Source organism: Pipra filicauda, unplaced genomic scaffold, assembly GCF_003945595.2.
Source record: "Pipra filicauda isolate LSUMZ 115617 unplaced genomic scaffold, ASM394559v2 scaffold348_size1222971_pilon, whole genome shotgun sequence".
NCBI lineage: Eukaryota > Metazoa > Chordata > Aves > Passeriformes > Pipridae > Pipra > Pipra filicauda.
Genome location: NW_024104474.1, coordinates 738,707 through 765,374, shown reverse-complemented (window position 1 = coordinate 765,374; position 26,668 = coordinate 738,707). Strand labels below are relative to the sequence as shown.

The 26,668-nt window shown below is 40.7% G+C and overlaps 1 protein-coding gene across 2 annotated transcripts in view; it reads right to left on the bottom strand.

Moving 5' to 3' along the window:
* The window catches only part of ZNF804A (zinc finger protein 804A), a 153,617-nt gene that overhangs the window by 25,136 nt on the left and 101,813 nt on the right, over nt 1–26,668 (bottom strand). For both annotated transcript variants that reach the window (XM_027734939.2, XM_039384362.1), the window contains exon 2: nt 16,657–16,800. In XM_027734939.2, the coding sequence (XP_027590740.1) occupies nt 16,657–16,800 (144 nt within the window). The remainder of the gene's footprint in view (nt 1–16,656; nt 16,801–26,668) is intronic.

Genomic DNA, 26,668 nt, shown 5'->3' with positions numbered 1-26,668 from the left:
TTGGAGTCTGGTGTGTTTTGTCTGGAAAAACCTCTCTCACATTAGGTTGAGATGTGGGAGGGGGGGATGGAGCTAGAGAATTGGATTTTGGGACTATCTCAAACCACGACACAGACAAACATGGGACTTATTTTAGGACCATTTCCCATTTCACCATTCAGCAAAGGCAGCACCAGAGCTTGGTTTGTGCAGCAAAACCTGCACCCAGACTCAATAGGAGCTTCCCAAATTTTGAGGAACCAGGTCCCTAAGTGAGCTGCTGGCAGACAACTAAAGCTCTTTCTTGATCCCACTGCCCAAATTAAAACAACTTGTATTAAATGAAATAACTTGCTAGAAGATCACTGAAGATGGAACTAAAGTAATACCTACTTAGTTTTAATAAGTTGGTTATAAGTTATACACTGTTTTCTATTCTCATCAAATCTTATTAATGTATAGCACTTCACCCCATAAACTGAATGTGGCTATGCCTTGAATCTATATCTTACTCTAGGGTTTCAGCACTTCTTTTCTCTCTAAAATTTAAGAAGGGCAGTCAGGTAGTGGGTGAAAAATTCCTTTGTGAAGGAAAACCATCCTTTATACCCACACAAAATATAAAGACTGCTTAAGTAATTTTGCAACATTTAAAGTACATCTTACATTAAAATATTGGTATTTTGCAGTGTTAAATCTTCAAGCTTTCATTCGATCAGTAAAGATGAAGGGTAAGAACAAAGTCCCCTGAAAACCTAAATTTGGATACTTGACTTCCCAGCAGAAATTCCACCCTGAGATGCTGCACACAAACAGCTGCACCTGACACGAGCACAAGGTGGGTCTATTCATCAAACACATGCACATTTAAGCAATGCAAGACCCCAGTACCTCCCACTACTGAAACCAGACCTGGCACTTGCCAATAGGCAATAAAGGGTCTGCTCCAATCACAGGTAACAGTTTCACACCCTCACAAGCAGATACATCAGCAGAGCTTTGACTTGCTTTCTTCTTTTAACAGATGTTGTGGAACCAATCTCGTGTGCCTGCGAGGAGGACACATCACTTTGATGCTGTGAACTCTCCCTTCTGCCTGGGGCAGTATCACTAACAATAAATCATCCTGTTTGAAATTCCTACTGACCCTCAAGACACCAGCTGGCGTCCTGTACACAGCACATCTGCAATCTGTGTCCACATTCCTGCTTAGTGCCAGGGAAAGCATCACCTCTTCCACCCTGGAGGAATTCTCCAGCCAGTCACGCAGTATACAAGAGTCTAACTATTCTCCAGCAGCAAATAAATGACCAGTGGGGCAGAAGATTTAGGAAAGACTCAGGAATGTTACTTGTAATGCCCACCCACATTTGAAGTGGTTGATCCCTCCCCTCTTCTACAATTCCTCAGCTGTTTCTGGTCCTCTGAATTGGGTTTATGATGAAAGAGTCTTTCATTTTCTCACTCTTAATCCTACAGGTAATGGGAAAAGCAGGGCTGACCATCATATTTTGTAAGAACCAGTCTTTCTAGTCCCAGTCTAGGCTCTCTGGGGAGACAGAGGTGGCAGACTGGTTTTCCAGGCTCAGGCCAACTGGAACATGTAAGTGAAACTCTGATTACTACCAACTTTCATAGTTTTGCCTTTCACTTTTGAAGATCCTGAACACAGTGAAACCATTAATTACACCATCTTAACAGAGGTTATTTTCCATCAGAGTCAAGGGCTTGAAGAGGAACAATTTATCAGCCTCTCCCAGTTACCATATGTTCCCTACATTATCGTAACTCCACCATCTTCCAGGCCAGAGGGAGAAAAACCTAGATTCTAGAGCATGTCAGAGTAGTCATCAGAAAAAAAAACAACAAAAGCCTACACCACAACACATCAGGCTCTCACAAAGAATATTCTGCTACTGCACTTTGAGCAAGTGGAAGCAAAAGCAACCCCTTTAACCTGAGTTCTCTTCCATGTGATCTAATTAGTGCTGTTCATCTGCTGACAGGTAACTTAAAATGCAGAAACCAGTGATGTCTGGTGGTTCAAGTGCTCAAGCACAGGGAGCAGTATTTTTCCTTACCCAAAACCTGTAATTCTGATAATCATCAATTCTGCAGCGTTACAATGGCTCTTCCAGGTGCTGGGGTTGAGGAGTACACCTGCACCACGTTGCTCAGCAGTGGGACACAACCTCTCCTGGCTCAGACAGTGGCAGATGTGTGGCAGTGCACATCAATCACACCGAACCGCGAGGATGGGAGGAGGAGAAGCCACTGCCATCAGCTGAACCTGCAGGGGGGATTAATGTAACAGAATCTAAATATCCCCCTGGATTTTGGCCAGTGCACAACTGCAGCTACTACCCTTGCTCCTAAGAAAGCAGCCTGGGAACTTCAATTATCGTGGTGGTCAAGGTCTTGGTTTTATATCTCTAAGGCAGCAACTCCAGCAACACAATTATATTGCTCCAACGCCGACTCGAAGGAAAAACTGCCACCCGTTGAAGCACCATCATGTTCTGTACCACATAAATGTTAATTAGAGGTCTTTTTTTAGAAATTATGAGATGCTCCAGTCCTGCACAGTGTGAGATTTGATGAGATGAGAGCACTGGGTGGTACAGCTAGTAAATCAGTTTACTGTACAATCTCATTTCTTTAATGAAGAGCAAATAAGTGAGCCTTAGTAAAGCAAGAGTCCCAGGCGTACACTTGCTAACCAAAATGCTGGATTTAACTTTTTTTTTTGTGTTCCTCCAAAACAGGGAGTGCTGACCTACTGCTAGTCATTAGAGAATGTTCTCCTGTCAGGGGGTCAAAGCTAAGCGTAAACTTTGATGTCAGAATTAAAAAAACACAGAAGAGATGAGTGGCAAGGCCATGATGGGAGAATAACTAGTGCAGTTTTCATAAGGGAATAACTTTTAAAAGCTGACAAGAGCTGTCAAGGTGTCAGGCCTGGAGAAGAGCCAGCACAATTAACATATCCTAGGCTTCAATCTACCAGGAGGGGAAAAAGAAGGATTTATTTTGGACAATTACAAATTAATAAATGGAAGTGTCAGTTCCTCTGTAGAGCGCCCATTAAAGCATTCTACAGGTCAAAACCTCTTACAGTTTCTGTCATGGCAGGCAACGCACTAACATTATTTAATATTTCAAGCAATTTTATTGTCAATGACAGCAGTTGCAGAGGTACAAGAAAATATTTCCCTTAGCAGTATACCAGGCAGTTTACCCCACAGAAATCATCTGTGCTCCCAGAAGTGACTAATATTTTAGACTTCTGTTATGAGCTCTGTGGGGTTTATTTATCTATTTATTTTACTATCGGAACCGCACACCTATGAATGAGAGTGTGAAGTGAAGCACAGGAGGACACACCACACCACTCCCTTACATCCTCCAGCCACACACAGTCCCTGCCCATGGAGTGACAGGCACCTGCTCAGGGCAGCTGTTGCTGTAGAGCCAAACAGCCTCCCACACCCTACAGCTCCTTCCTGCAGGCAGACAAGCTCTCCCCTCCATAAAAATTAGGACAGGCAGAGACTGCTCCCTCCCTGACCTCACTGGCTGCCCTTGTTTCCCTCACTCTGACCCCCCATCAAATTCAGACCTTGCACAGCAAGCAGAGCCATTAACTTCCTTGTGTGAGGCTCACACCAAGCTCGGAAATTGCTTCTGCTGTCCTTTACTTCTACTTGAAAAAAAAAAAATCAGAACAAGAACTGGGTTTGCTTGACCTGCAGAATAACTACCCTCTGCAGCAGACCAAGGAAAGACAGGTGCACTACTTGAACCCTGTTAGTTGCCTTCTCAACAATAAATTGGAGATCAAATATCTCCACATCAGGCAGCAACTTGAGGTATTTGCAAAGGAGCCCATCCTCTCTGTGCATACCCATATAGGAAGGCACAGAAGCCCCTTTGCAGTGGTGGATCCCCAAACTATGGTGAGCAGCCAGTGAAGCTGTACCCAAACAGGAACATAAACCTGGAATTTTACACTTTTCCTACGCTGACGCAATAAGAAGCTTCTGAAGCCAGCACTTTATGAATACACAATCTTTTCTTCTCACTATTGCTTAAAGAAAACGATACAACACTATTTTTGCCTCGTTGATCTTCCTGTTAACGGAGGCAGAGAGATGAGTCATTAGCTACTCCAGTTTCCCTTTGTTCACAGCCAGGCAGGTGTGCAGAGCCAAAGCAAAATACCCAAACAGCACTTGAAAAGAAAATCCGCCACCCGCAGAGACATTTGCAAAAGACTGGCTATCATCTGAGATATTATCTACCATCATTTAAGTAAAGTAACCCCCCACCTCATCATCATAACTTGAGCTTATGCAACCCCTACCATTTCAAGGTTGCCCAGCTCCCACCATTGCAAGTCCTATTGCTCTGCTGTAATAAGAGTTTGCTTGGACAGTCACTCCTCCTCACTCTGATTTTTTTGTTTTGTTTTGTTTTGGGGTTTTTTTGAGTTTAGGAAAAAAGAAAAAGGATCCTAAAATAGGCTTGGTTACAGCACACGCCTTGCAGCAATTTTGGCATGGGCTGTCTGGACATCTGCTTCTGGTTTGACCTACTTCTAAGCATCTGAACACAGAAATCTCCTTGTAAATATTCCCCGTGGAGTACTTTTTTTAGCTTTTAATCCCCCAGCCATTTCACCTGTCCTTCAGAAACCTTCTGAGCTGAACTCAGGTATACTGGGTCTGGCCACCTGAAGATGCTGGCAGTGTTGGTCATGAAGGAGTAACTCAGACTAGAGCTTCAACTGTGCCAAGCAAATATCAAGTGTTCCATGACAAGGTTACAGCCTCTGTAGGCAAAGCAGACGTCAGATAGGTTAAGACTCATGTAACACTCACAGGCAGACTACAATTATTTATCTTAGATGATATTTTTATATATATTTCTCATTATACAATCCATAATTTTTAACCAACACTATATAGCAGGCTGATGCCAGGAAAAGCGTACTAAGTGGTATTCCTTAGAAATGCAAATCATGTAATCATGGGTAGAAACGAGGGAAGAAAATGAAGCAAACCACATCAGCAACGTGCCTTGTACTCGCATCCAAACAAAGGAAAAACAAAGGGTTCATTAAGCGAGAAATGAGTCTTAAGATGGCACAGAAGAAAAGTCTCCTGCTGGGGCAGAGAAGTGGGACTGCAAAGCAGGATGAGAGAGGAGGAGAGGTGGCAGCAGCCTCTGTCTCACAAAACAGAAGAAAGAACCATTCCTGTTAAGCTTAATGCTTGCTTAGCAAAAGAGAATGAAAACAACTAAGGGTGAGTTTGATAAGCATCATTTTAATGTTTCGTTTGCTTATTTGATTTTAATGTTTCGTTTGCTTATTTGATTTTTCTAATTTGTCCTATTTGTGTGTTCCTTTTCACAGCAATATAACCTTCCATTTTTTTATCATCCCCAGTGGTGGGAATGTCTCATACCACACCTTTTGTCCATGAGACAAATACTACTGATAACATTAAGTATCCTTGAACAAGGGTCCTGCTCTTGCAATGCTGGATGTAACCTGTGTGCCTCTGTAGCACCCAGTTGCTTCTCTGACAGCCAGGAGAGGCACAACAATAACAGTGAGGGAGGAAGATGCAGAGAGGTGAGAAGGAGATCTGATCCTTAAGGGAGTCTCCAATAATGATCCCTAACTTCTGGTACTGTCAGAACCCTTCCACACTACTGCTGGGAGTCTCTTGCTTTGTTTCTAGCTCTCACTACAAGCAACTTGTAAGCAGATATGTCTCTCTGTAGTTATAAATCATGTAACACTATGAGATCCTGCAGCAGATGTGCCATACAGATGCCAGCACAAGCAAGCACTTAACAGCTATTAAAAAAATACAAAAAAGGAAAAAAAATAGTTTAAAATAAATTTTAAAAAATCAGCATTAAAAAAGGTGGTCGAGTTTTTTTTTCTTAATTTTGTTGAACGCTAGAAAAGGGAAGGTGGGGTCCAGGTGCAGGGCTTACTTTTGTCTTCTCTTGTTATTATTATGTATATCAAGACTGCACACCAAGACAACAGCAGTAAGTCCTATCAGAGATGCCAGGCATTAGTCACATTAATCATGAATGAACTTGAATTCATATGATTTATAATTTACATTACAGTATACCACAAATCTCTTGCTGGGTCTAATTTAAGAAAAGATACAACATGCTGTTGAAAGAGACAATTCAAGTGCTTGTATTTATATTGTCTGTTGCAGGTTGAATGTCTTAAAAAAATAAAAAACAATCATTCAGTCAAAAGACATCAACGCTTTCAACCGTGTGATGCTGAACCTCTACTCTTCTGCCACATATGGAGACTTTGGAGGAAACTGGAAGGTCCTTTACAGAATCCTTCAGGTTTGTCACAAGGATGTCATGACCAAGCATGGTGAAAGCACAGTGAGAGACTAGGAGGTATGACTGGAGTAACAGTGTTTGGTGTCCTTTAGATGCAGGAAAAGGCTCAGCAGATCCAAAATACAAACAGGACTGAAGGCAGGGGCACATTTCTACCTTTCCTTTTCACTGACTCTCGAAATGTGCTCAAACGAGGGCTGTCTGCCTGTCTGCCAACAGAGGTCAAACTGACCCATTCCTGCTGCCTCATCTGTCCTTTCAAATGCTCACAGAGCCCTCATTTACGTCTTTCTTATCGCAGTCCTTTGCATTGTTAGGGTGGGGAAAGCTTAAATTTGGGAGCCACTCATACCCTTCATTGTACAATTGTAGTCGTAGCACTAATTAAAAAACCAAACTGAAACAAGAGCCAACCAGCAGAGGCTCTGCAGCCAAGGCTGCACTGACTGCATGTGGAAAAGGAGAAGAAAACCCCAAGTTGATGTTTTTGCCTCCACCGAACACTCCTGGAGCGGTTTAGAACTTGAAGACATTGCTGTGTAAGCTGCAATTAAAGTACCCAGAACAAGAGCAATAATTGTTTCTGCCTAAAGAAACCCCAGCACTAGTGTCTGCCCAAGGTATGAGAAATAAAAATACGGTTTTTATATGTACAGGCGTATCACGAAGTTGTAAGATATCCAAGTTCCAAAAACTGAACTTGAGTATCAGGGTCATTTTCGGCTGGATAAGGGAAATGTGAAAGTTCTTAAAAATTAAAATCTTTTGGGGCCATTTTGTACACAGGGGTTTCTCTTTCTCTCTGGGCTAAGAACGAAGGAAGACCCATCATCTTTGACAGGGGATGCCTTGCAGCCAGTTAGGATAAAGGGAAAGCCCCTTTTCAGAGAAAAGAAACCTTTTTAGGCAAAAATGAATATATTGAACTTATGTGGAAAAGGGTGGGATTTTGTGAAACTATAAAATGTGTAAGATGTAAGCCCAAGGGGTCTTTTTCCCCAGAAAGTCAGCGAGAGAAAGACCCGGCGCACCGAATAAATTCTTCCTTGTTTCTTTGTTCCTTGAATTTATGCTGTCTTTCTAAATTTAAAAGAGGGATATTTCCCACACAAGGCATCCAGCCTTTCCTGATATGGAGTGTGAGAAGTTCACCTCTGGCTCCAGAGAGGTCCCAGTGTCCTGTTGCCCACAGAGCGCAGAACGAGCCGGGGTCACCACTTGTGGGAAACCCACTCTCACTTCCCTGAAGTTTGTTTGTCTTGTCACATCTCCTCACAAAAGGCAGTGCTGATTGCAAGGCTACGTTTCATCAACAGGTCAGAGCTCCCACTAAAAAAAGAACAAGCTTTTCCTGAGTTGAATGGAGCATTGATTTTGCAATAATTACCCTAAGACTTAGCGGGGTTTGTACCGAAAAGGTTGTGCAGTTCTTCCCAATGAAGAATGAACTCTCATATGTAAACCAGCGTGCACAAACCACAGGGCATAAAGTAAAATTCCAGCAGAGCTCCCAGGGGAAAAAAAAAAAAAAATATCCTGAAACTTTTTTTTGGTAGCAAATAGGAAACTACGAGGTGGCTTTTGCAGGACCAGGCATGGAGTACTGACCACTCACATGCAGCACTTAATTGTTTCAGCAAATTAGATCATGTTGTAAGAAATTATTCACCTTGAGAGGTCAGAACTTAATATATTACTAGCAATGTGTTAGTTTTTCCTTCACTTTCTCTGTGACAGCTCAAAACCATGGAGTAACAAAATGCTTCTCGTGTTATTCATCATTTCCAGGTAATCTATAATCTGCTTGATTGCTTTCAGGACAGCAATGGAACTGCATTTGGAATTCTTGAAAACTGCAGAAAAGGTATTCTGTTGATTGGTTTGAACTTTGCAGCGATAATGATGCTTAAATTAACTTTGGGAGACTGACTCTGTTTGAAGCATGACTGAAAATAAGAAGTAATATTTTTCTTGCAGGTAATTGCTTAGCTAATCTATAGCCTAATACAACAAAGCAAGTGATGGGCAAACCACCATCTGATCTCCAAGCTTGTATTACACAAGTTTTTAAACATTGCTCCCCTCAAAACACTGTACATCAAAAGATGCATTACAGTATGCACAATGCCTCAGGAATTATGAACTAAAAAGTGCTATTTTTTTCCTATCTTCAAGTCCTAATTATTGTGCCCATTCTTATCATAGGGCTGAATGGAAAAAAAGTATTTTCTTTTGCAACAGTGTTGGCCAAACAGCAAAAACCTGATAGATGCTGATATGGTAAAGCAAATTTAAAATTAGCCTCAAGTTCAGCTAACTTTGCTGTAGAAAGTTTCATGAACTGATTTAAAAAGACAAACTTGAACTGAAATATAGGAGTAGAGTTTTAAATAAAAGAGTGAGCCACAGAGCAGTAGAAATGCATGCCAGGGAGAAAAACATGCAGGATGTATGGAACAAACTGTGGTTCCTCCTGTCCCTTAGTCCTCCCTCCCTCCCTCCCTCCCTCTTTGTGTTGGTCCTGTAATTTTTTTCCCCCTCACTTTAGTAACGTGCTCAATCTAGATTTTTAAAATAGTAATAAATAGGCAATGTGTGGTTGAAAAAAATCTGTAATTTCTTTTTTTTTGGATGGAAATCTAACATTAGTGATTTATCAGGTTCGGTATCTGGATACCGAACAGGACAGAAATCGGAAGGCTGCAATAATTCAAAACTAGAAAGAAAATAAAGAACTGAGGATAAACACTAAGTTTCTAAACTGAGGAAGGGTTTCAGCTGGGTGAGGTTTCTCCTGCATTAAGGGAGAGGCTCCTTGTGGAATTGGTAGTGTCAGTGCATGGGCCTAATGCTCTGTTTGCAGGGACAGAAAGGGTATATACTCCTCTACTGTAACTGTCTTTGCTCTGAAATCACTTTTTCAGAAAAAAAAGAGTCTATTAATTAATGAAACATTATTACAGAATCAGATTTCCCAAACATGGAAAACAGAAAAAGTTACACAGTATCTTTTCTGTTATTAAGTACTAAGGCAGGAACATAGTGATATGTCTTTTCTTTGGTAATGAGAAAACAGAATGTTTGTTGGGAACAAAATTGGATTTCGCAGAATTAATATTTTATGCAGAAATATCCTCATCTAACCCGTCAGTACAAGTTTAGAGCTAAAAAGTGCCTAAATACTCTGTTATGCTGATACCCATCAAGAAGACAATTTCTGGGATTAAAATTCATAGGCAAAATAAAAAACTGGAAGGGAAACAAATATTTTTCTTTCAGCCGGGAAACAGTGTGAAGTTTCTCCCTACATAGGCTGAAAAATTCATAAAGAACAAAACTTATCTGTTTAATTTTAAAATACATTCTGTAAAGCAGAATAAAGAGTACCACTGGCAGTCTTCCACTGCAGACCAGGAAAACTCTTTCCAAGTGGCTTTGTGCCCTAACACAATGGGACTGTATTTCCTCTTTTCCTGAAGCCTTCCAGTTCCTGCTAATTTTCTCCCTGCACTTCAGGGTCACACCACACCTGACTGCAAACCACCCACACGTGGTGGCAGGGGTGACCCTCGTCTTGGCAACCTACCATCCCAAAACAAGGCTCCCCCTTGAACTGTCTCGCTGACATTTGCTCTGGACATATCCTTACATCCCGAAGGAGTGGAGCTCCTCAGCCTGTCTCCCTCCTTCACAGCCCAGTGTGCTCCTGTCATGTTGGCAATTCTGCCTTTCTCTTCAGAGGAACAGAACAGGGATTTGTTCTGTTGGTTTTTTTTTAAAGGAGCTGAGAAAGGAAGCATCAAGTCTATTGCAAGACTCTGCTCCAATGCTCCCAGCAGTGCTGAGCTAGAATTAATAGACCTGGCAATGACCCTTATTAGCATTACTGCCAGTACAAGTGCTTAAAACTTAAAAGGAAGCTTTTCGCTAATAAAATCCCCAACAAAGAAACCCCAGTCCAACCACAAAAGACCATTAAATAACACAGTCGTCATGGGTAAAAAAACCCCAAACCCAACCTGAAATACAGTGACAGAGCAGCCTGTACCTGGGAGAGGAGGGGGTCATTTTGTGGTTGTATGTGCATTACAAATACACATATGAACATGAATGCACAGCTGAACCTTCACTTGTGTTCCCTTAATATTTAAAAAGGCTACAAAGATGAGTATGTTTTCCTGAGGGGAAAAAAAGAAATCTAGGAAGACATGCCAAGATACATTCTGGGAAAGCAATAAAAACAGTAAGAAAGGGCCACATAAGATCGATTCAAACAAAACTGTTTAAATCCTCATCTGTGCTCACTTAACGCTCGGCAAGTTCAGACTGCCTGCCCATGAGGACACACCAAGATGTGGCTCTCTTCTAACAGGAGACACGAGCTAAAGTAAGACAAGGAATATAAAATTACTTCATTCCAGAAAATTCAGCTGCTGGAATATAATATAAATCTTATATTAAAAATGATTAAAAAAGAAGAGAAAAATACAATGAGAAAGAGAAATGCTGAAATGCATTGCAAGGAATCATTTTCACTGACAAGGAATGGGAAAAAAAATGACACTGGAAGTGCATCCCTGTGTCCCAGAAGCTCCATCCAATGGCACGTGCCGGGCTCACACTCTCCCTAGGAGGGATGAAGCAGCTGGCATTGCACCTGCATCCTGCTGCCCTTCCTCGCTCTCCCTGCAGAAATACAGCCACCCCTCAGTCTTTCAAGGCACCATGGGCTTGGCACTTTCCTGATCCTAGACCAGCAGAGTCGGTGCTTAAAGGAGTGATTTATCACTTTCAGGGATTGTCACGGCCATAAATTTTCACGGTGGCCTTCTTGTCTTATTTGTCATCTCAAACATCCCTCGTGGCTGGGCTCAGCGTGCAGCAAGGACCAGCAAAATGCCATTTCAGGCTGCTTCGAGCTGTGCTGGGGCTGCCAACTGCTGGAAGGGGACAGGACCCAGCCGAGAGCAGCTGCCCTCACCCTCTGCCTCTCATGGATGTGTGTCCAGCAAAAGCGGATATGCGTCATGAAACAAGCACTGTCCTGCTCTGCACCTCTCCTGGTGATCCCCTTTACCATCACCTCACCCTATCAGGTAACAACTCTAGCTTTTCCAGTGGAGCTTAAAAACTTTTTTTAAAACTGGAGAAACAGAAGTTTTAATATTCTTCTTTTATGAAATCTCTTATTAGAGAACGCCCCCAATATCTGAGTTACCGTATGTCACGTTTGTTTTGCTTAGGAAGCAAATCTTCAGAAAATTCTGAAACACTTTAGTTTTTATCCTGTACTTCACCAAAGCTCTAGACACACTGCTCTAGAAGATAGCACTATTTTTGAGAACCATTATTTCTGCATTTCAAAGATTGCATACAACGTGTTGCCTCTGGCTCAGTCTGATTCCAGTAGCTCCAGGGGAAACCCAACCTGCAAAAAGCAGGCCTGAAAAATACAGCATAAAATCCTGTTGGCTCCCAGCAAGCAGTTAACTTCTTTCACTTCATGATTCTCCCAGTACATGTGCTATTTCCCTTCAAACAGACACAAACTCTTGGGCTATGCCAGAAGCTGCAGATGCACTGCAGTGCTCGCTCTGCAAGTGCCAACCAAGGAGAAGATGTGGGTGTTTTTCTTTTTCAGAGGGAATAACTCTACAATGAGAGGTTTTTTTAAAAGAGCTGTAATGATGACTACAAGGATTCGTTGCTTTGTTTTTAAATTGCAGGCTCAAACAACTGCTTACATCTAATTATGTTTGCTGGGAATACTGGCATCCCAAATGGGCTACACCGCTCCTTATCCACTTTGTACCTGGTAGGAGGTACAGCTTTAGTAAAATGATGAGGCTTTTATATTATTGTTATGCCTAACCACACCCTTCCACTTACAAATTTCATGTTCTCCACCCGTATGGCACGAAACATTTATTCAAACACATAAAGATGAGTTAAGTTTGGACTTCTGACTGACTACAGATCGATATTCTCTAGCTTATTAGGCATTGATCTCAAAAAATTTGCAAAGAAAAACATGTAAGAAGAGGAGAAAAACACAGAAGAAATCTGTGTCTGGAATAGGGAAAAGGGACAAGTACTCATTTAGTCTTTCTGCATAATTTGTCCATTATTACCTCCATACAATTTTAAATACATTTCTAGAGCACAGAGATAATTTTCATCCAGGGAGAAACAGTTTGAGAAATGACCTCTGATTCTGTGGGGAAAATTTCCTACTTATAATTTACTTAATTGATTGTATTTTCATATGTAGATGCAAATACATTAGGGCTATTTATTTTTCATCACAGCTTTCACTGTTATTGTTGCTTGATATTTGGAAAAGTCCTCCTGGGAGACGAAACAGCACCAAGCTCTCGAGTGTGCTGCTGTGATATTAGGTGATTAATCAGAAGTTCTGGGATGAAGAGGAAGACTTTCATAAGCAGAAATAATACCCCTTTATTCCTGTAGTGGCAGAAGTCTCTTGAGGAATCGCTGATGCAGGGGACTGAGCTGTGGGACCCAGCCTTCTTCACCAAGCAGACAAGCACAACTCACCCGCTCCGAGCGGCTCTAAGGTCATCCAGAGCCTCAGATTTAATGCTCAGCCACATTTATCAAACCCACAGCATTTCGAGGATTTTTTTTCCACCCTGCATGAATAAAGCAGTTCAGAGAGCTCCTCGTGCACTTCCAGAAATGCTGAATAAAATCATAGAGATGTTTTTAAAGTCCTGGCGCCGGTCTTAAAATCTGCATCCCGGGATTTTAGACCATCATCATCATCAAATAGTAATTCTTGTAGGATTCAAAAATGTAATATCTGCAGAGAGGGATTTGAGCAGTCTCTGCAAAAAGCCATGAACTATGAAAGCTGGGGAAAACCCCTTTTCAATGACCTCATCACTGTGGATATTTCCTGCCTTCTCCAGCAGAATGGAAGAGACTCCCTGCATGATGTTATCACATGTCCTGCCCCAGCCAGAGAATCCACATCCTGATCTCATCAGACCTTTGCATATAACCCAATACCTGTTCCCCCCTGTAAAACCCCCCCAGATAAAGTGGGTTTTCCCCTATGATGTACGTACTAAGACCCAAAGGTTTGTAATTTAGAATTTCCCCTTCACCTCATCCCTGGAAAGTCCCCAATTGTAACAGAATGAATATGCAACCCCCCTGTTGAATATGTAGGTCCTAAACCCTTTATATATGAACTTGTGAGTCCAAATAAACTATTCCAGCTTCTCGCCTCCCTGGGATCATATTAGTTTATTGACCTCCACAAATCCTCTCATTACTATATTAAATAACAGCAATTCTGCCTTTGTTACATTTCTCCCTGTATTGAGCTCATATTGAGAACATTTTTGTTTTAAAGTACACCTGCATTTTACTTTGTTTTTATTTTTTTTTTTTCTTTGTCTAGGCTTTCAAAGCAAAGCAGAGAGTTCATTTCTGCCTATTACCTCTGACTGCTTGCAAGTTGCTTTTCCAGGAGTACTTCATAAAGGCTCCAGCTATTGCTCTCCAAACCATATTGTCAAAGCTGACAACAAGAACACACTAACAGAGGCAGTGAAGCTCTTGAGACAGTGAACTCCTTCAGCTCCTAGGAAATAAAATTAGTTTTTTGCCCTACTCCTATGCTTCCTTTCTGGACCGCTCAGAAGGACCTCACTCTGTCTCAAAGTGGGTGTTCAGAGTTGTAAGACACAACCAACACCTGACAGCACAAGGCCCCCCATCCAAAGGAGGAAAAATTAAAATTTAAAAATCTTCTGGTTTAAATCCTGTGAATTTTCTGTGCTTTTAAATCTATGGAAAGAAAAAGATAATATCCTACAATAGAATTGAGGTACAGGAGCTGTTAGGAATGTTTTCTCTGATAAACCCTCCCATGGCTTAGATGGTGTGACAACAGAGAGCACAATTAGGATTAAATGTGGCTTTTCAGAAAAGCTGGGATGAACTCAGGTTTAGGCAGAGCTTTCATCCATTTGATCATATAGGAACCACTCTCAGGTGCCGGGATCACTGAAACCAAACTGGCTGCACATGCTTACAACTGTCCTTCAATCGTGGGAAACTTTTTCTAGCAAGTACTTCCCCATCCATCATTATAGAAAGGTTTCACTGAAGGGAAAAAGAGAAAAAATATGAAGCAAAACCCAAAGATGGATTATTAGTTCCTCTCACCCCTACTGAACTGCTGGAAAACTTCTGAGGTAGGAAGTCTCGAGACAAAGTCAGAGCATTCAACAGTACCACCTGCAAATGGCTCCATCAGGCTTATTAAATTAGGTTACTCAAAAAAAAAAGCACTTAGTATGAATTTCCTTGAAAGCAGAGCAAATCAGAGCAAGCCTGTGCTGCAGCATATGCTGCCTGCCAGCTTTTACACCCAAAAAACAGGAAGAGGAATCTGTTTCTTTCATAACACCAATAGAAGCCACCACAAAAAAATACTCATGGAGAGTTAAACTTGATTTAACATTTTAATCTCAGGAATCAATAGTCTTATTTGCAGGTAATATGACTGAGAAGCACCCATACAATTTTTTCTACTGGAAAACTGAAAACTTTTCTCTGATTTCCTACCAAGATTAAAGTTGTGAAGACCTTACAGAGGAAGAGGATGGCTTCCTGTGCTTCCCCAAACACACCCACAAAGCCACCTGCAAACACACACAGACCCCTTACACAAAAAACAGAGGGGCAGGATCTGCTGTGCTCTGTCAGATGCTGGTGCAGGGCCCACCATCTCCTGTCTACAGCCACCAGAAAACACTGCAAGCAAGCCCCTGTTCAGTCTCACACCTGACCTCTGTTTCAAAATCAATTTTTCATCCATCCTGAATGGAGGGATGAGGACTGCAGCCCTCAGGTTCTCATTATTTCCAAGTGCTTCAGAGCACTTATAAATTAATAAATAAAAATCCTAAGTGAGGTCAAGTGGGGAAGACTCTGCCCACCACTTCTTTTTTTCCTGCCATCCATTAAGGACCTGCTGCTGTGTGAACATAACACCTGAAGAATCAGTTCCAGCTCTGTTTTAACTAAAACTCATAATAAGCAGCTGCAGGATGCAATGAAGCTACCTGCTAATTTCTTATCTAACATATATATCTTTCCCTCCAGCTTCTCATGGATTGCTATTGCTGCTGGGGTCCACATCTCCATAGTTCTCAAACCTAAATCTAACACTCGTGCTGACAGTGTAAATTATGGGCTAAATAAAAACACCAGTGAGAGAGGGAGGGAAGTGTTTCAGGAAGATGGGCTGACAGAAAGAAAAGCAAATTATCTTACATAACACAGATATAAAACGTGTGTAGCAACTCGTCTACATTCACCCTGAGCAGAATTACAAGACAAAGGGAGATTCAATTAGAATGGAAAGCAATCAATCCAGATACACAACCATATGATTTCACCAGATTAGAAAAAAAAAAAAAAAAGGATACAGAATAATTACCAGCTAAGTGGCCTAAGTAGAAATTTCCTGTACAGCTATTACATATCTTTACATTATCATTACATATCTCTTCAGTGGAGTCAAGATGCATTGTCTTTCCCTCTGAATTTCATAGACTTGACCCCTCTACAGACCAGGATGTTGCTCTGGGATGCATTGCCTTTCTCACTATGTGGAAGCACAGCTACCAAAGTAGGGCACACAACCTGGAAGTGCAGTGATAAAATGAGGTGGTAAAAATGTCAATTATAATGTCCTAAAGCTAACACATATCTTATTGTGATCTTAGCCAGAATCTTTTCGTTACCACAGCTGGTTTTTGATTTTTTTATGCAATGCATTTAAGTGAAATCCTAGCTCATTTCAGAACTGGATCTGCACAAATTGAAGTAAATCACAGCCTATTTCAGAACTGCATCTGCACTACAGGAAAGTTTACCAAAGAATATGTCAAGTTTCTTGTGCACATCTGTTGCAACAAACGTTTCCCAGTAAGTCATGTCTTAGTTATACCCCAGTATTTACGTGCAAAATTAAACTGATAAGGAAATTATAGATTTACACTTTTCATCATATTATTCATCATTCCCTATTCCTCTTCACTGTTAAACTACTCAAATTTCTCTTCCTTCCCATCTCAGAATCTTTGACTGTAGAATCTACAAGATAAGATTTGTTTCTAAGGAAATGCTTTATTTTGCTTCCCAGAACCTGAAACTGGGGACAACACAACTGTGATTGTCTGCAGGACATCTTATTTCATTATTCTACATGAAACTAAGTTGAAATAGCGAGCAGATTCCTCTTACCTGTTTGTGAGCATGATCATAAGAGTTAATGTGATTGTCAAACTCCTGGTGTTTATAGTACTGCTTGTCACAGAGTTCACAGTAGAAGTTGGCTTTAAGATCTTCCAGAGCTTTTGCTATCGTGTTTTTCTTTTCAGCATAATCCTGGAGGGGGGTGGGAAAAAGTAATTTTAGTTTTGTCTTTGATGCTGCAAATGGATTTTGTGCTCTGCAGTTAATCATATTTGTAAACATTTACACACCTCCGTAACTAAAAGCCTTCCCGTATTTGCTGTGTTACACTGCACATATTTGCTGGATCTGCAGCAAGGCTGAAGATTTGCACACTTTAATTTGCTCTAGAGTTGCCAGCTCCCCTTCGGGGCTCTGTCAGAGGCCAGAAGGATTTCCCCGGGTTCTGTCTAAATACAAATATTTATCACACTGAAGGCTATTTTCAAGTGAATTTCCATCCAAGCCTCGCTGCTCAGCAAGATACCCAAGCAGAATAAGCATGAAGATACAAATGGCAATAATTTAGTTATCAGGCTATTACAAGAAAGTCGCTTTCTAAAAAAGAAAACAAAAATTAAAAAAAACCCTACTGGGTCCCCTTGAACACCCACACACATGAAACATGGGGAACACTCTCACAGCTGAGATGGAATGAGTGTTTTCCTCACTTTGTATTTGTCATCCCATACTAGAAGGACACGTATCTGCTTATCAGACATCAGCAAAAGCATCACACACAACCTTGCTTATCATTTATGAGCAAATTATAGACAAGTAATATTTATTAATTTCCTAAATAGCATGGCCTGTTCTGAAAGAGCATGGAAATGGTCTGTCATCTCGGATTAGTTTAGTACCAGTTAAACACTGAACATGTATAACCTCAGTGCAATGACTCCTGCTTTTGACAAGACTGTCTGGGATAGAATCTCAGCCCCAAATCCCCAAACACATGAAATATTGTTTAAGAAAATATTTGCTTCTCAAAGTTTCATCACTCTGAGCTCTTTGGAAGTGACCCTAAATTCCCCGTCTTACTCCTTGTTCAGTTAGATGAAGATAAAAGTTGATATTGTAATCAGAGCACCCAAAACTGAGTTAATCTGGGGGAAAAGTCCCTTACTGCTATCAGTTTTCACAGCTGACAACTCACAATTTCAATATATTTTGGGGACTTTAAAATGGAAAATTTATGGTTTTTACATTAGAATATTTTCATAACAGTGATGTTTATTAAAAAAAAAGGAGAGGACTAGTAGTCATATAATTATATCCACAAAGTACTTATTATTTAAAATAGTACTTTAACTATAATTCAGCATGACTGGACTGCTAGCAAACACTCTTCATTCACACCCAAACTGGGGTATTCCCTCACCAAAACTGTGCCCATTAAAAGAATCACAAAAGTCATTTCAGAGTGGTGTTTTGAATACTGGCTGACTAATGAGGAATTCACACATTCCTAACACTTCTCTAAAATTATGTTTCATAAAGTATGTTTGGTTTAAAGCCAAAATGGGTTAGCATTTTATTTCAAGATACAGCAGTATTTTACACTTGGAAATACATTTATGCAGTATTGAAACTTATCCTGGAAACTCTGCACTTAGTTCTTGGTATTAACTCATAAAAACCACAGGTTTGAAAACACTTCAACTGTTACCAAGAGATGCCTGTGCTTACAGACTCACAGAATATGCTGAGTTGGAAGGGACCCATAAGGATCATAAAATCCAACCCGCAGCCCTGCCCAGGACCAGCCCCAAGAGTCACACCATGTGCCTGAGAGTGTCATCCAAACGCTTCTTGAACTCTGTCAGACTTAGTGCTGTGCCCACTGCCCTGGGGAGCCTCTTCCTGTGCCCAACCACCCTCTGGGGGAAGAACCTCTTTCCAATATCCAACCTAAACCTCCCCTGACACAACTTCAGGCCATTCCCTCGGGTCCTGTCCCTGGTCCCCCCAGAGCAGAGCTCAGTGCCTGCCCCTCCTCTTCCCCTCACGAGGAAGTTGTAACTGCAGTGAGGTCTCCCCTCAGTCTCCTCTCCTCCAGCTGAACAGACCAAGTGCCCTCAGTCACTCCTCACACGGCTTCCCCTCAAGGCCCATCACCATCTTCGTTACCCTCCTTTGGATGCTCTTTAATGGCTTAACATCTTTCTTACATTTCAGTGGCCAAAAGTGCCACAATATTCCAGGTGAGGCCGCCCCAGGTCAGAGCAGAGCAGGACAATCCCCTCCCTTGACTGGCTGGTGATGCTTTGCCTGATCCCCCCCAGGACATGGTTGGCCCTCCTGGCTGCCAGGGCACTGCTGACTCATATTCGACTTCCTTGTAGTCCACAAAGGGATGATTCCTAATTTTGCTTTTTTAAACCATGAAAAAGAAAAATCTGAATTTGCAGGAATTATCAGGACTCTGAAATATTACATATATGACGTCTGTGAAGGACGAGAGGCAACATGATGGGTTCTAAGACAAGAACAGTGAATAAATAATAATTTTTTATGAAGATCTCACATCATGCTGTTGATTAACCCTTGAGCAAACTTTTGCAAGACTTACTAATGTTGCATACCTTACATAACTTCATTGGTGGTGTTCTTGATATAAAGCACCCTTTTTAAAACAATATACTCATTATATAGTGAAATCTCACCTAAATGCAAATAAATTTGACATGCCAATGCACCCTAATGAAGCAGAGACACTGGAACCCCATGAACAACTTTACTGCAAAGTAACAAAATCTCTTCAGGATCTTGGGGTTTCTATCCCTAAATGACTTCAGCTACGGTTCTTTTGGGGAACAGGGTTAAATTTACATTACAATATTACCTCACAGTTTCAAAGGCAAGCAAAGAATGGCAACACATCATCTAAATCAGATGTAAGCAGATGGAAAAGAATAATGGAGTTCAATCATGTATGGAGAAGGGGAAAGATGGGACTTTTAAATGACAAGAACCAAAAACATTTGGGAACATGTGAATGGCTGCATTGGATCAGGTCAATCTTTTAAACCTGTGTCAGATTTTATTCTTACAAGGAAAGTGACTCTTAACTAAGCACAATTCCCTTGGTTTTGTAGGTGCATTCTGCTAGTTACAGTTGGTGAATATTGGAAAAGGTCATAAACACTCATTTTTTACTCCCTTTGACCAGGTCACTCCTAAACATATATATCCCCTACCACGCTGTCTCTCAGGTATTGTTCTCTGAATGACACAGTTCTAGTTTATTCAGTCATTCCTTATATCAGGGCCACTCATCACCTGTGTTCTTGTCACAGCCTCCAAAAAAAGACATGAGAACATGCTACACCACAGTGCCATGCAGGACTATATTAATAGTCTCTATTTTCTACCCTCCTCCTCTTTGAATTTTTTAAGAATCATGATAGAGCACTAAACCAACACGTTTATACAATTCCTTCATTGCCCACATCCTTTGCTGCTGTACAGTACTTTGCTGGCAGGAGATGTTTCTATCCGGCTGCTAAACTTCACCTGACTCCAGAAAATTCCCATTTCTCCAATGGCAGCACTGGCCACTAACAAACCTCAAGGCTTCAGCTTATGCATTTCACATGTACACACAAAAATTTCCTTAAGACACCCCTTAATGGAGGGTGTTCAGGAGATTCTCTGTGGCCATTGGATCCCCTGGGGTGTGTCAGGACTGAGTCAACTGTGTCAACTGTTCCTGCTACTGGTTGGCATTGGGAGCCAAGGAAAGTCCAATTTCAAGGATGAATGGAGGATGGAAACAGGAGAATACAGGCTGCTGGTTCTCTGCCTGCTCTGTTATTTCTATTGATTTTGCAAGGAGTGCTGCCTTGGCAGAGGAGGCTTTTCTCCAGCTCTGTCAATTTTGATGAGGGATAACTGCCCAAAAACTGACAGGAAAAAAATTACAGTCCCTGGACCTTGAGAGCAGCAGGCAATGGACTGCAGACAGAAATAACCTGGAAACTTATCGGAAAGAAATATTCCTGGAGTAAAGTAGCAGCCAAAAAAACTCACTTAAATTGGTTAAATACGATCAAGCTTAGTTTCATTTTCATCAAGATTTGCAAACGGTCCTGGAAGTTTTAAAAGAACTCTGAATTATGATTCAGCCTGGTAATGAGACTAAGAACTGAGTGTCACTTAGTTTCATTATTTTTTTCCTGAAAGGTTTATTATCTGAAAGCCTACAGCTATAATTCACTGTAGCTATTTTTCATAATTTATATGAAAGATGTCTAATAAGTGATCCCATCTATCAGCTGGCTTTATTTCTCTAAATCCATCTTCTCCATCCTCCAAAGCCTTAAGCCTGGACAAATGCTACTGCAAACATCTGATAAATTGGATTAAGAGCGGGCTCCATCCGCAGAGGGGCTACCTGTCACTAACCAGACTGGATTTTCTACTCCCATTATAGGAGAGAGAAAGAAAGAAGGAACATTAAACTCTTTACACAGATTACTTTGGAGAGCTGACTGGATGCCTCAGTCTAGGGGATATTTTTATGGAGTGCACTTCAGGCTCATACTTCTACTGTCTGCAGAAAGGTCAGCTAGACACAAAAAAAAAAGGAAGAATGTGAAATTATAATACATTATCTACTCCATGGTGATTGCTAGTGTGAATATTCTTACTTTACAATAAAAGTGAGCTCCTTTTATTGCAGTAAGCTATTCTGCATTTACTGTAGACTTAAAAGGGTCAGGCCTGCAGTCACTGCAAAGCAAAATGTATTACAGAAATAAACCCCTTCTTCAGGATAATTTACTGGTATAGTCATCCCAGAGAGGATTAGACTGCTCTGGTCTGATCCTCTCGATTAGAGCCCATTAGACCTGACAGATGTTCCAATGTAACCTTGTTTCACAAAAAATAGTTAAAGCATTTCTTTTCTGTCCCAATAACCGAAATAAAAAAGCAAAATTGTATTTTGAATATTGTCAAAAAAATCAAACTAATACTCTCATTTTGGCAAAACAATATATATTAGCTATATTAATATGAAAGAACCAGCCTAAAAAAAAAAAAAAAGAAAAAAAATCATCCACAACTTAAGAGCACGCTTCCCTATAGTCAATTAACTGTGATATCCATGGGCACAATTAACAACAGATTCCTTAATTTCTGGTATATTCACATGGTATTATAAAGACAGTACAAAGGAGTAGATTTTGTGGAATAAAATGTACAACTTACTACCACCTCCTCTGCTATCAATCTTGGTATTACTTGGTATATATAATTTTTTTAATAACTTTGCATAGCACTTTTTCTTCCCATGTAAGCAGTCTATACGTCATCCACTGATGCACTTGAAGGAGTAAATAAAAAATAGAATGCATTAATAATATCAATGCGGTGTAGTAACAAATCTAATTATTTATAAGTTTCCTGTCCTTATCAAGGCAGGGAGACCAAAGCAAAAGGCAATTAGATACACTGATCATTCATTTCCATAGCAAGTGCCAGTTTCATAGCAAGGAGACTGATGACTGACTGGGAAAATAAATACCCAGAACATTGTCAGGTTTTTTTGTTTCCCTCACCCAAAACTTTCCCGTTAGCTGTGAGATGTGATACCAAACTACAGCTCATGAGGCCGTGAACATCACATGCTGTTTTCTTGATCCCTTCTGACATTCTTCTCTTGGGCAAAGGTCCTTCCACCAGCAGTGCCCCCGCTGTTTCTCCACACTGGATGAGGATGGGGCCAAGGAAGGAGGGGTACCCTGAAGATCCCCACATTAACTGAACATCAGAGGCTGAAAAACCTCACCTTACTTTTATTTTCTCTTCAAGATTACCTGCAGACACCCAGCTTCAACTACCACACTTCCTACATACAAGGGAGCTAATCAGTATTCTCTTGAAAATGCCTACTTGAAAATGCTATTGAAGACGTGCAAATTATTATAAAACTGGCTTCTCAACTCCTCAATAAACTCTCGCAGACAGTATTTCATGTTTAGATAAACACCCTAGCATTAGGATAAATAATATGGTGAAATTAGAATGAAACAGCAAAATTTATTCCCATCAGTGCTGTTTGCTTCCTCCAGTCATCCTGAATTTTTCTGCAACACCAGATTTGTTACCCATACACCTACTAATGCAAACAGCTGAATCCCACACCCCCTGCACTAAATGGAGCGAGACAGATGCTAACAGGGCCAAAGCTGGACTCAGTGGAGAACAAAGCAATGCAGAACAGTGCCCTGCAATGGAGAGACTGAATTAACTTGATAGGAAGCTTATGATGAGCTAGCAATTCGTTATCAGATTTGTCTGTCTCATTAACTCACTTAAAGCACTTATACTGTATAATTACTTTTAACTGGGACTCATAAAATCACTTGATTGGTTTTTTTTTTTTTGCCATTAAAACTGCTGGGCATTGGTCTGTAGAATTATTTATTTATTCTAATGCCTTAAAAAAACCTGCTTGCAGGCAGAGCATGCACTTAAAAAGGTGAGCATGCTGGCCACAAATTTTTGCTTGGATGTTGTATTAAGAAGGAGCTCTTTATCAGTGCTCATAAGAAAGCACAGGTCTAGTTATGTCAGAGAAAAATTTATCAACCCCATCTCTACCACTAATCTTTTGATGTACAGACAAAGCAGAACTGAAGAAAGCTTTGCTGTAGAAAAGAAAGAAGGTTTAGCTCTAGATAATATCTTCTTCACTGAATGTTCATCACTGCCTAATGATAAGCAAGGGAAGAAGGAGCCTGGTATTAATCTCCTTTATTCCCCTACGTTAAGTAGTCCAGTCACATACTTTAATTAGAGCAGAATTTTGATTTTAAAACATCCTGGGGTTTAAACCATTTTGGCTTTTAATTTCCTTACAGCAGGCTTGTAAACATCTAAAGATTTTCATAGCTACTTAATGTAATTCCATTGACAGGTAAGTGTCTAACGTAATTAGACTCTTCAGAAAAATCAAGTTTTTTCTGTTTGATCCTTCCAGCGACACGGGGAACTAAATGAAGTGCCTTTTAACCCTGCAGAACTCACGGCCCTGGAGATGGACTCAAAGTCCCTCTCCAGCATGAAAACTGAGCACTGGAACAGATGTCAGCGTTCGTGCCTGGCAGATCTCAATCCCAGGGTCACGACCACAGCTCTCAGAAGCATTTCAGCACCCGAGGAAGGGCAAAGGATGGGTTGAGGGCGAGTTGTTTATTTATTTCACCGCGGGTTAACTGACTGCCAATCGACTGGCTGCTATTAATTTGTATTAAAAACTTCCCCTAGAGCTCCTGAAGCTTTAATGTGTTGGCGAAGTTAGTTGTTGGTCTAATAAAAATTGCCAGTAAAGTTGGCTGCGGCATCGGGGACATGGGAAAATTGGACCTCATCTTATTAAACAGATTTAATTTTGAGCATATGATTTATCTAGGGGACAACTTCTACATGAAATTTTGCATATCTGCATTTTCAGGATGAGAGTTTTTGTTGATTATTGTGTTCGGTTTTCCTAGCTTTGGCTTCTCTAACTTGGCTATTATAATTTTCTTTTCTGCAAGATTTTAACATGATCCTCTATAGTGATTTTCTTTTCTTTTTACTAAGCTTTCAAAACAGGTTTTCTTGTATTGTCTCTATTCCGCTTTTGCTTATATTTTTTTTTAAGATTTTTTTTTTTTAAGGAAAGCCCAAAGGAATATAATAATATTCAATTTAAAATAAAGATGTTTCTATCCTGTTTTGTTCCTCTCAAAAACACAACTCCTCCATGACTGGTTAAACCCACAATCTGTTCTACTTTTAAAAAAAATCTGAAATATTGTTATTTAAACATAAATCAACGTCTCAAAAACCGAAGCATTAGATTTGCCCTGCTGAGGAAGTTTCAAGCTGTATTTTAAAATCAAGAGGGATTGATCACGTTTTCACAGCCAGTGTGTTTGTCAGGAGGCACTGAAGGGCACACGGTGCCCACTGGAGTCAGTGCTCCTGGAAATCCCCACAGCAGGCTCAGGGATTGTTCTTGACGGACCCTTTCACTGATTCCATTCTACTACGGCTTTTCCAGACCATTAAATCTTTTCATGCAAATTCCACTATCCTTTTATAGCTTCGGGGACCCATCATGACCAGCCTTACATTATGTGCTTTGAAGTTATGTGCCAGGAGCACTTAACCATCCAGCCATTGAGAGGGAGACCTGAGATCTGCAACTCTCCAAGGCAGGTTTGTGTGTCTGCCCAACAAGTCCTGGACACAGACAGGAAACAATTCCAGCTGCAAGCCAGAGGGACAGTCTATTCTAGCATATAGCTGATGGTCTGTATCCGTTTATCCCACTGGAAAGGAGTATGTCCTATGCAGACACCTGATTATTAAATGAACACATTGTTTAGGGCTGATACTTTAATTTTAGTTAAAAAAAATCCCCCTATTGTGACATCAAACCCCAAAACCCACTAGGAATTACTCTCCTGAGCTCCTTCAGCTGTCTAATTGTGAATATGCATGAGCTTAAGAATTGCATTATGATGCAATATGACGCAGTAAATATTTATTTGCCTAAAATTAATCTTCGGCGTTATCACAGGCAGAAAAAGACTTCACCTGAAGGAGAAAAAAAAAGAAAAAAAGTTGGGAAAAATGCATTTCATTTGGCATCCTTAAATAATGCAAATAAATCGGCTCAGAAGCCCCGAGGAAAAAGTTTGTCCTAATGGAAAATGGGATTAAGTTTAAATTTGCCATGGAGACCACCCCTTGAAAAAAAAGAGAATAACAAAGAATCGAGAAGAAGATTTTGGGTTTGGTAACCAACAAAGGTTTTTTTTGCTAAGTTGGGCTGAGTTGCTAGGAACGTTTTCCCCTGTAGCAACCAGCTTACTGTGTTTTTAAATATCTTTTTCTCATGATGCACCCTGATGTTTCCCTCCGAAGCCTGGTTGGTGGGAGGGGTAAGGGTAGCCTGGGATATGTGTATTTTATTTTGAGTTATATGTTGCTATTAAGCAAGCAAAAAACTCTTTGAAGCGCTGCACCTCGCCAAAGAAGAATGCTGTCCCTGGATGGAAGTGAGGGAAGTGTGCCAACCCTTGCAACAGATAGACTGAGTTCCTGAACTCTTCCCCTGTGTGCTGGTTTCCTGCACTTTTGGGACTCACAGGGTGGGAAATGGTGATTGGCATGGAGCTGAGTTTGAATAATGATTTAACTCCTGTTTTTTCACTTATTGATATAACAATTGCCCACTGTGTGCTTGTCTCTGTCTTCTGTACTTTTTTTTCTTCTGTCAGCCAGGTTCTCTTACTGCTGCCACTACAAGAAGAGAGTCAGAACCCTTGGGGTGGTACGTGAGAGACCAGATTCATATGCCACTAGATTTCTTAATTATTGTGTCAGATCAACCATCTTGTCAGGGAGGGGATAACTATTTTTCTCTCTTCTCTTTCCCTTTTTACTACTTTCTTCTCTTAATCTCCCTTCTCTTCCCTTAGTCTTTTCTTTCTGTTGTGGGTAACTTAAAAACCAATGGGTTGTATTTCACTAAACTGGTGGTTGGTGTTTGCTGGGCACTCTTGTGGAACCCTCTCCTTGGCTGTATTTAACTCCTGTAAAAACCTTTTGCCAAAACACCTATTTCCTCACTAAATGAAAAGAAGTTCTCTCGGGTAAAAGTGCATAACTTTTTCTCTTTACACGATTCAAGGCATGAAACAACTAAGACTGCAAAGTTTTGTGTGGGCAAACTATTGAGAGTCTAAATATAAGCAACAACCCAGCGTGCTACACTGCCAGACAATGAGAAGAGCCCTGTAGGGGTCCTGATTTATCCTGGTGGATCTAATTTGGAGTGACCTTATTGCAGTCTTAAAACCCAGACACAGCATCTTTGAGATGAGATGGGCCTGCTCTTCATTCTCTCTGAAAAACGTAATAAAAAATAACTGCAAAAATTTGAATGGCCCTATGTTAAAAAAAAAAAAAAAAAAAAAAAGAAGAAAGAAAGAAAGAAAAAGATATTGGAGTAAGTGCA